General features: G+C 42.0%; 2 protein-coding genes across 3 annotated transcripts in view; one reads left to right on the plus strand and one right to left on the minus strand.

The window, feature by feature from the left end:
* LOC309705634 (uncharacterized protein) overlaps positions 1-4611 on the plus strand; it is a 20700-nt gene extending 16089 nt beyond the window's left edge. Inside the window, exons 7-8 of the mRNA XM_082531545.1 lie at positions 2781-2863; positions 3969-4611. Coding sequence (XP_082387671.1) covers positions 2781-2863; positions 3969-4485 — 600 coding nt within the window. The 3' untranslated portion in view covers positions 4486-4611. The remainder of the gene's footprint in view (positions 1-2780; positions 2864-3968) is intronic.
* A 1273-nt stretch (positions 4612-5884) lies between these two features.
* Positions 5885-11061, minus strand: dnal1 (dynein, axonemal, light chain 1). 2 transcript variants are annotated; one of them, XM_082530880.1, is made up of 8 exons: positions 11009-11061; positions 10538-10576; positions 9814-9923; positions 9571-9626; positions 9428-9483; positions 8740-8866; positions 7171-7311; positions 5885-7091 (listed from the first exon to the last, which is right to left on the minus strand). In XM_082530880.1, the coding sequence occupies exons 1-8, from the start codon at positions 11009-11011 to the stop codon at positions 7042-7044; spliced, it is 582 nt and encodes a 193-aa protein (XP_082387006.1). In that variant the 5' UTR covers positions 11012-11061; the 3' UTR covers positions 5885-7041. The 2 variants fall into 2 exon arrangements, with proteins under 2 accessions (XP_082387006.1, XP_082387007.1); XM_082530881.1 differs by lacking the exon at positions 11009-11061 and adding an exon at positions 10742-11001.
* Positions 11062-11304: the final 243 nt, after the last annotated feature.

Below are 11304 nucleotides of genomic sequence, written 5' to 3' on the forward strand. Positions count from 1 at the left end.
TTTTTGTTGAGTGTATATATATCTACGCACACACATATACATAAATCACTGACTTTCAGCTTGTTGTGTTTGTGGATATATGACTGACTTTAATTATTAAACATTCGCACATAAATAAGTGACGTCATATTCAGTACTTTTGACAGTTCACTCTTAGGCCGCTCCATCTTATTAGGGAACTTCCACATACATAAATGTAAATTTCAAAACTCAACCCCTTCATTTAATTTGTTTTTGATTGAAATTGAATATTACTTAAACTCTCTTAAATTAACTTCCAATAAAAAAGGTTTATCATTGATTGAAATTCATTCAGAAATGTTTAACGAATGAGCTGTCACAACTTTCAAGTACAAAGTTTTATGAAGTCTGTCACATTCCCCCTTTTTTCCTTTTTTCTCCTTTATTTATTTATCCTTCTTTTTTCATTGTACTGTATATTGTTACTCTTATTTGCCTTGTATGTCTACTGTACAAACTGAACTGGAATGACTGACTGTTCGCTTTATAAGTTCAATAAAGTTTGGAGGAAAAAAAAAACCCTCTTCAGCCGCTCCCTTCTGCCGTATTTTGCGGCAAAATTATCCACACCCACCGCCGCGCTATGAATTGTGGGATATATGGTACCACGAAGCGTGCACCGGACCACGCTTGATATTTGGGGAAATCGACGGCGCATTTGGAGTATGCATTTGAAGTACACTTCGAATTGGGACAGCCGTCGTCGCGTGGCGGTGACGTAATCGCATTTAAAATGCGTACTTCAAGCGTGCAGTCTCTTAATTGGGACACAGCCAGAGAGAGAAAAGCAATATCAAAACATGTGGCCAAGAGTGAGCGAGCTGGAGAGACACAAGGACCATGACACTGACCAATAAGACCGGACTGGGTAACCTGGTTAAAGTGGCTGGTCAGACTTCAGGGAGGTCTCAGGTCCAGCTTTTGGACTTTTATAACAGGCAGGTGCTGAGGAAGGCGACCTCTGTCATGTTAAGTTTCAAACAAACCGTCTCTTTAGGTCATCGGTGTGAAGTGCCTGCAGAGAAAACCACGAGGCATAGTTCTTTATACCTGCTGCTATTATCGTGCTTAACAACACTAAACCATAACTGTTGTTGCCAACACTGTCACACACGGCACTTTCTTGCAGCTCTTGATAAAACTTGGGCTGTTCTGTTTGTTTTTCTTAAATGTCTGAGTTGTTTGATGAGTAGACATGCTGCAAATCAATTTCCCATTGGGGACAATAAAATGACCACTGACCAGGGTTTCCAGTTATTACAATAAAGCAATAAAGTGACACCAGTTAGATTCAAAAGGACCAAAGATGTACAAAAAGAAAGAAAATATCACAACCGCAAAGGTACAAAATTTTAAAAACACGCAAAGATGTAAAAGTATCGACACTAAAAAAGCAAAGAGAGAAAAATGACTGTCAGGAAATACACAATGGTATCAAACAGACAGAAGAATGACACAAACACAAACTGTGCTCATAGACTGTGTTGGGTCACCTTTTACATGTCTGTGCACACAAAACAATTAAAAAATATAGTTTTAAAAAGATGCTCAGTGACCACAAGAAGCTACAAAGCAACACAACGAGGAACAAATTAACTGCAGGAAGATAAAAGAGACGTATGAAACAACACAAAGAGATCAGCGTTGTTGAAATCTCCCAATTCTTTGAATCTTTGGGCTGAAGGAAGGACAATACTCGGTGTATAAATGCTCAATCAACAATCATTTATTTCCATACAATTCAACAATAAGAGCATTACAACGTCCGGACGGGAGAGATGCTACCAGAGGGTCAGGCACATGTCTCAAAATGGTGACGGGTTGCTCAGCTTTTTATAGTCTCTAGTGGCCCCCAGCTAGTCGTAAAAGCCAAAACATCACATTTTTTCTCTGTTACAGCGCCTAAGTTATGACCTCGGCAGTTGTTTCTCTGCTTTCTGTAAGGTGGGGGTGTGGAATGTGGTCTATCTATCTCCCCTGTCTTTAGACACAGAGTCTCCTGCTTACAACCTTCTCTTCATGATTCAACAATAAAACATGTCAAGAAAACAGTGTAACACATTCCCAGCAGATCAAGGATACAGAGTGATGCACATTTATCTAATGAACTAATATGTGAATATGTTCTGTTAACTCAAAAGTATAATGAGAACTAAACTACATACAGCTCACACACTCTATATTAAAGGGTATAATGTGATCTACAGCAGTATTCTAATTCAACTACTTTGATTACATATATAAGGTAACATATAATAACAGAATAATCTAATAGCGTCGATGTCTCTGCACACAAGCCCTCATCACTACAGAAGGACATCAATGTGATGATGTTGATCCTTAGAGTCACACTGATAATGGGAAATATGTCAGCTGTATCCCTGTAAGCTGGTTTATGTTGTGCAAACGTAAGTCAGTCTGCAGCAGGACAATGGAAACTTTTGCAAATACAGCAGGAAAATGAGTGGACGGGAATTTCCTGTTTCCTTTTGAGTCTTTTGATAACCTGCTGTAGAGCTCATCTGCATCTGAGCAAGAGCATATATTTAGAAATATCAAAGAGACTAATTTCCTTTAAAACCTTAAATCGATCATGGAGAAAAACTGGAAAGAACCAAAATTCCTGTTCTGCCAAAAAGTCCCTGATCTATGAGCTGCTGGATGGCAGGAGTGAAACCTAACTCACACTAAGTACTCCAGCACATACTGCCTATAACCTAAAGTGAAGGACTTAACAGCACGTGAAACGAAACTGAAAGGAGGAGGTCTGTTTGTGGTATTTCCTCCTGAAAAAGAAGCAGAGTGAGGCACAGACTCCATTTTTGGACCAGCCTGCAGAGAGGTACGTGGACTCAGCAAACACACTTTTCTTCTTTTTTCCTTAAAAAGTCTGAATGTTTGCAGTAAACGTTGTCAGTACTGTGTGAATGAGGACATATTTACACTCAGCTGCGAACTTTCCGACTGATAAAAGCAGATTTATGTCAGTTTTATCAGGACTTAATGATGAACTTTTCAACTGTGTGAAAGTCCAGCGAGAGGTTTTCTGAATCACATTTCCGTGCAGGAAATGTGATTCAGAAAACCTGAGTTTGAAATTCTACTTATTGTGAAACAACTTTTCAGTGAGGTGATGATTTGTGAAATAAACGTGAACATTAAACAGAACATCGTCATCAGGCTTTCACAGCTACATGGACAGTGAGCCAATTCAAACTTATTCTATTACATGTTTATTTTTCTACAAATATTCATTTTTCCATTAATAACAGTCAAATTAAGTCAGGAAGAGCCGCTGACCTCTGAGGCCAGACACTCATCTTTGGCACAGCAAGTTTATCTTTTGTTTGTTTTTACTTTTGCAGTCAGAACTATAATCTGAACACACTGTTGTGCCAAATACGGTTTGCTTTTTAAAGATCTGAGGAAATAAAAAGGGGGGAAGAGGGGAGAAAATAAGAACATGACAGAGCACAGATAGAAATGCACGATGTATCACCAGCTGCTGCACCTGTGAGAAAAAACAAACATACAGCACCTGAAACACAAAAGCATGAAAATGCACAGATACATAAATCAACAATCTTCTTGTGAGTGTGTGAGAGAGAGAGAGCGGCATGAGCCAGAAACAGGAGCCCAGCACCCAGCAGAGCGTCCATGCCCACTTTGATAATGAAGTGATAATTCCCAATTTGAGAGATAACAAAAAAAAGATTAAATGTATCTCATAACGTCAGATCTGACGCAACACAATGAAACACAACACCTGCCTGGACTGGAAAGTATTTAGGATTAACCACTGTTATTTTATGAGTTATAAATACTGTAAAAATCATTTAAAACACCTGATTTCTTATAATAACTCCCCATTTAATATAACTAACTCTCTATTTTAAAGTTCAGGCTTCTTGTTCTTAACGCTGTGATGTTCTCATGATTTCCTGCAGAGACAATCACACTAACATCCGAATCAGAAAAATGTACTTCCAGTGGGCTGAAGATGACTTCCTGCCTCCAGGGGTAATCCGACTGGATTGTGAAGGGCCAAGAGACGGTAGAACCTACGTCATGTACCACGGTACCACCAGTGCGAATGCTAAAAGAATCCTGATGACGGGTTTTGGCCAGTCTTATGATGGGATGCTCGGTCCGGGGGTCTACCTCAGCAGAGACCTGGAGAAAGCAAGTCGCTATCCCATTGGTCACCCTGAGTATGACAGAGTTGTCATTAAAGTTAAGGTCAACGTGGGACGGGTGATCGTCATCAACTATCAGAACCACCCACTTCAGAAGACCTGGCAATACAGTGGCTACGACACCGCCTGGGTGCCGCCCAACTGTGGGATGGTGAAGAGCGGCCTGGAGGAGAATTGTGTCTGGGACCCGAATCGAATCTCGATCATCGGCACCATCAAACCAAAACCTGTCCAGGGCGCTGGAGGCAGCGCATGGGGCTATAGGTAAACTCAGGAGCAGGTTCTGATTATTTTGTACGTTCAAATGTATTTTTATATATTTGGATAAAATAAATGACGTGTTCTTCTGTAACCGTGTGACTGTAACCGAAGAATAAACGTGTCATTAAACTGAGCTGCTCTCTGTGTGTGTTCAACACGATTTTTATATACAGTAGAACCAGTCATATATGAAGCCAGGTGAAACTACAGGTATGTCTTAAAGACATGAAGGCCTGGGCGACCTGTAATTTTCTACTTTTAAATTAAGACGTCTTTAAAACATTTGGCTCTAAAAATCAGACACACGGTGTCAGCACAATGAATTACAGCTGATTTTCAGGCTGAGAAAGACACTTTCTCTCGTCTTAGTGGACATATGTTAACTTTGTATGACACATTCTTTTGCAGCTTCGTCCTTGAGCTACAGAAACAAATGAAACACTGCTTTTCACTGATACCATCCAAGACAGTCTTACACTGTGGCTTTTCAAGGACGTCACGTTACATCAGGTCACACTGTGCTCACACTTTAGTGTCTGTGTTGAGTAACAATAATAATCTTCCAAAGACAAAGAAGCAGCTTTATGTAGCACACAGGACTTCATCGGTGACTTCAAAGCTGAGCAGTGTTCATGAGACTTGTGATGGGAGGCTGTTCGTCCATCCTGCACGTGCGGCTGTTTAAATATCTGTCTGCTTTTGAACATGGACCACACCTCCCAGTTTAAATGCATCCCTGACTTCAGTTGCATGTGGACGCTGGCAGCACCTGCAGTTTGATCTGTGGTGGATAAACTTTCACCTCATGCAACCTTGTTTATAAAGCGGGTGTAGCTGCCAGTGTTATTAACAGTTAGATGCCTTTTGATGCCAGTTTTGCAGGCTGTGACTCACCCCGAAAGACACAGCTGCTCATAAGAGCGCGAAATGAAGAGGTAGTCAGCGATCAGCATCTGTGAGGTGGTTTCACAGCCCAAAGTCTCTGTGCTGACTTCATAAATCCAGCTTTGCACTTCATAATCGTTGCATTATTTGCCTCAGTGCCTGTATGCTTTGAGTAATGCTCGAATACTATGAAATTAGTATTTCTGTGTGTTTTTGCTTCTGTGACAGCCTCTCGTGATTTGATTGGATTCATATAAAACACCTTCCACAGATGAACCGCAGCCTGAGCATTTCTGCACGTTGGAGCTGAAGTTGAAGTCCAAATGAGTTAAATCAGACATTAAAGCTAAAGCTGTCAGTTTGCCAGTGAACGGTCTGTGCAACTTTGATCACGGCTGAAGAGAAGAGGAGCTCACGATGCAGTCAGAAACAAAACAGCACCACTAACAGGCTGATCGGTGGTGCAGGGCACTGGGTATGTTCTGGGCGTAGGTTTGTTGTCTGCTGTGAGTAAAGACATGTTACATCAACAATATTTATTAAATCATTCCAAAGACCATAATAATGTACAAACATGAAATAACTTAAAACACATGAGGTTACAGAGACAGTGGTGGATAAACGAGCAGGAAACACCTTCTTCTTCAGATTTGTCTGGTGAAGCTTTGCAGCCTCTGCGGTGGACACACACCGAGTGACACACACCGAGCAGAGGAGGCTGATCTGAGGCAGCAGCAGAGCGTAAACAGAGATATTCCCTTTGTTTCCCATCAGAAGCTCAACTTCTGAGAGGTCAGCTGATATCAGTGCACAGCAGGACGCCACTATTGGCTGGATTGTGACTGACACATTTGAGAGGTTGCTCACTCCAGAGCCAGTGGGCGGAGCCTCACCTGGCCCAGCCTCACACTCCCACATCGACATCCTCTGATGCACGATCAACCCCGTGAGTCGTTTTTAGACCTACGACCTCAACGTTAGTGGGTTGTAGGGGTGGCAGTTTCAGAAGTGGTTAAGCTCAGGCACTAAAGGGGTCATTTACAGGTCGCACACAGTAACCAATGAAAGGCAGGCGGCACGTTTGGAGACAGCCTCTGGTGGACATTAGAGGAACTACAGCTCCATTTTTCAGCCTCAAAGGCTGGAGTCCAGGGAGGTGGGAGGTAGGCTCTGTAGGGAGCAGCACTCGTTAAAAAGTGGCGTTAACTATTTAACCATTAGTGACTCTTCCAGTGTTTAGTCTTCTTCTATTATTACTCAAACAGCTGCTGACACCACTGCTGAGCAGTTTTCCTTGTCTGATGTAGTGTCTACTTTATAAAGTTGGTTTTAGTCCAGTGTGATGTGAACGGAGGGAACACAGAGTTCAGTATTTACAGCCAGAAACACCTGGTGTGATGCTAACAGTCTGAGAACACGGAGGATTTGATGCTCTTGCACCATCACAGTTAACAACAATTAGCTTTAAAATCCTTCCCAGTCGGTCAGTAAAAGGCTGTAAACAGCTTTTAGGAAATTAGCTTTAAAAACTCTAAAACAAACATTCTTGTGCTTGTTGATCTACAACAAAGTCTGTGCTGTCATTAAAAAATGGTTCATATAAAAGAAAGCACCGTAACAAACCACAGAAAACTCAAAAAAAGAGGAAGACTCTGAGGGAACGCAGGGCTCACGCCTCTCAGCTCTCTCCTTCTCCTTCATCCACTTCCTGCTTGATGACCGGAGTTCCTGAATAATGCAGAAGAAGAGATCAGTTGCAGGCTGCAGCTCGGCACTATGATCCGTTCCTGCTCTGAAACACTCGTACCGTCCAGTTTCTTCAGATTAGGGAGTCTCTTCGTGGCCTCGTCCATCCACGTCCCCTCGGCCGAGTGTTTCTCCTCCAGAGGATTTCCGACAAACACGAGGTCAACGAGGCACGGCAGCTCCGCCAGCCTCACAAACTCTCCTGCAACGCACGCAAAACACAACATTCACCACAGCAACTTCACAAATCAACGAGTTAAAAAAACAACGCTGGATTCAAGAAAAATAAAAACTTATTTCACCTAAAGAAAACTTTCACAGTAGAACAGACAGCAGGCGCACCGGCGCTCTATAGATACCTTAGTAAATCTTAAAACACGGACTTGAGTAAATATCAGCCGACCGTCCTCCATGTTGTCCTACAGCTGATTGCGCTCTGCTCGATTATAAATCCCACTTTAGAGGACCACGACTGTCATCACCAGCTGCAGTCCAGCATGGAGGAGGAGGCTGTCTGAATCCGTCTGATTTTAGCGTCCAGAATCAGATCAGCCTGCCGGTGAGCAAACAGGAAGGCCTGGAGCTCGATGGTTACCAAACACTGTGTTATTAATAATACGATAGAGCTTTAATGCAATTGCACAGCAATGTGCCATGCTCCGGGTGTTTCACAGAGGGAAAATGATAGAAGTTTTACTTCATGAGTAATGCTCGAATACTATGAAATGAGTATTTTGATTTGTTTTGCTGCTGTGAAGCCTCTGGACGCTATAAACACTACACAGGTTATACGAAAGGCAGATTTCAGTCAGTGAACCTAATCAGCACCACCTTAAATATAAACTGATGTAACAATAACTCACCACAGTGCAAGACTGAGATCACCAAAATCAAAATCATTCCTGCCTGTGACCATCTCCCTGTACAACTCCTCCATCTGATACACATAACATGTTGTATTGTTAAATAGTCTAGCCTGTTTTTGTTCATGTTACCGTGCCTAAGCAACTGTAACCCACATAATTTCCCTATCGATTAATAAAGTAAGCTGATTCTGATTCCTGTAAACTTCATCACATCACTGCAAACTAACCAGTTCGGTCTGCACTAAACTGGCTGGTATGTTCATCCAGAAAATCAGTAAAACTAGTTTGTTTTGCAAGAAATGTAACAAAAACACAATTCAGAGAAACATAATGTTTCTCGTTTGATTTATAAACTAAACTAAAATGAATGAGGCCAATACATGTAAGATCTCGCAGTCCTTAGTGTAAAAATAGTCTCTTATCTGCCCCTCCTGTCCTCTTTCATCTTCCTCCATCCATCTCACACATTGACATTTTTTCTCTCCCTGGAAAACAAAGCAACTGTTCATTTATCTCTCAGACAAACTGCAGACAAAGTGTTTGTGTGTGATCATTGTCGAGCTGTTTGAAATCACCTGACATTTATATAAATATTACTCTATTCATGCTCGCTAGTCTTTTGTAGCTGGCTAAAGGCGCAGCAACGGCAACTTTACATCGGCACCATGAACCCGTCACAGCGATGAAGGAAAAAGGACTGCGGGATGTTTTTGTGTTCTTATTACTGAGCGAGCATCACCACACCTGCTCTAACCCCCGCTTACCCCAGTCTTTGACCAGGTTGTTGGACATGTAGAGGACTTTCAGGTTCTTCAGGCACTGGATTCCCTTCAGCTTCTCTATCTGGTTATAAGAGATCCACAACTCCTCCAGTATGTCACCTACAGCCTCCTGCTCACACACACACACACACACACACACACACACACACACACACACACACAGAATCAATGTAAAATAATTCACACAAAAAATGGATCCTGGAATTTAAAAAAAAACCTTGGTTATTATTATTACTTTTAGTTTTACTGTTATGATTATGAATGTAACAAAAGCATTTTCCAAATATGTGATGAAGAATCATCTCGTTATCTTATTATTCATGTGACCTCTTGCCAGGTTGTTGATGATGATGTTGGGTTAAGTGAAGCCAGATCACAGACAGACATCCTGGATCTGTTGAACCTGTGTCGTAGGTTTCAGGTCAACATGCTATCATGTTAATAATGTCGGGATAAACACAGAGTTTCTGGTGGTAATATTCTTTTTATGACACAGGTATGAAAAGATAAAGGAGAACATTTTGCATGGGTGCTCGTGATTTGTCAAATCTAAAGTGCTTGGAAACTTTAGACCCGGCAACAACTCAGTCATCATGCGTCTTAACTTGTGGCCGTGCATTATTTGTCTCACCCACGTCCCCAGGACGCCTCAGTGTCCCGTGTGACTCACCAGCCCTGCGAACGACTTGATGTTGTTCCTTCCTAAAGACAAAATCTTCAGGTTCTCTGGAAGGACCAAACATCCCATTACAACAACACGTTTCCATCTGTGGTCAGAGTGTGTGTGGGTGTGTGTGTGTAGTCAGCACTCACTCAGGCCGTTGAGGTTTGTTATCTTCTCGATGCAGTTTGTGGACAGAGACAGTTTCCTGTGAAGAAAGCGACACAACAACACGTGATGGATTTGAAGGATGAGTGTTTGGCCCAAACCTGCCACTGCTGCTGTTTTTAAGGCTGTTTCTGGGTGTCCTCCTGTTCTGCTGACCCGCACAGTTTAACATGAACAAGTGAAGTACTTCTGACTTTATGAGACGGCGTCCCGTCTGCACGACTCACTCGCAGTTTGTTAGCGTGGAGAGCGATGCGTCCATCTTCTCTATAGGAGGAATCTGACCGTACAGCTTGACGGCTTTTGCCTCGCTTCGTTTCTCGCCTGACTTCTCCTCCTGCACACACACACACAGTCACATACATGTACACACTGTGGCAGCCAATGTGTGAGTCTGGGTGGTGTCGTTCTTGGACATTAAGGTGTCTGAATCTGCAGAGCTGATTGTGGAATTCAAGATGAATCCTATGACTGTCTCTCCTGTGGTGGTAAACTATTTTGTGTAGCAGTGTAAATATCTTGGCACGTGAATCAGTGATGAGCTTCAGGTGGACAGAAAAGAATAATGCTCATAAAGACCTTTAAATCTTTGGACTATCTGCCTTCTGAGCTCAGAATGTTGACATTATTTTTCAGAGCTCTGGTTGGTCTGATAGGCAGTGATTTCATGCTTGATCTTGGACTAGAGCTGCTGGGAAGCAGGTTAAGGTCTGCAGCACTGGTAACCATGGTGATATAAAGCCAAAGTTTTCTGAATGAGTCTCAAAGCCTGTTTCAGAGTACAGCCCACTGCTGTCTTTCTAAAGGAAATTATTTTTCCATGTGTTTTATGTGATGTTTTGTTTGGTTTACATCCGAGTCCACTGTATTATGATTGATTGATTGATTGATTGATTGATTGATTGAGTGTGTGTGTGTGTGTGTGTGTGTGTGTGTGTGTGTGTGTCGCACCCATTTGGCCAGCGCGTCTTTCACAGTCATTGCTTTTGCCTGGAAACATCAACATTTAGACCAATCAGAAACATGTCCGATTTAAAGTGTGATGATAACACAAACAAACACTCTGGTTTGGGCTAACATAACAATAAGAACCATCTTAATATCAATGATAATAATAGTTCACTATAGATTTTTAATGTTGGGCTCGATGCTGACTCTTCACACACAGCCGAAGAAGAGATTAATCCAGCTTCTCCTTCAGGACTCTGCTGCTGTTTTCCGGCTACTTAACGAGCTAAGGAGCTAATTAAAGTTAGCCCGTGTTAGCCGGCGGATGTGGCGCTGCTTCGTGTTTCCGGCCGGTAAAACGCTCAGACATGAGGTGACTCCGAGCTTCTGTCAGTTTTTAGAGGTACCATCACTCAAGCAGCAGCTCAAAAACGGCAAAAAGCTCCAAAACCAACCGAAAACACAAACACTCACCATGTTCGCGTCTGATGTCCACTGCTGTTGCTATGGTACTGTCGGGGACCGGCTGCACATGCGCACTGTACTTGACCCGTATTAGAGGTAAAATTTAACTAGAAAGAAATAAAAGTAATCTGCTACAAGTCGTTGTTGACCTGATAAAAGCAAAGTATTGTTATTCAAGATTATACTATTCAAGACTGTAGTAGTAATAGTACTAATAGTGATAATATAAATCACTCTAGCATAAAAGGACACTTCTATTTGTTTCCATTTCTTTAGTTGAACTTATAAAAAATGCCAAAGACAAC

Source organism: Aulonocara stuartgranti (assembly GCF_965226115.1).
Source record: "Aulonocara stuartgranti genome assembly, chromosome: 4".
NCBI lineage: Eukaryota > Metazoa > Chordata > Actinopteri > Cichliformes > Cichlidae > Aulonocara > Aulonocara stuartgranti.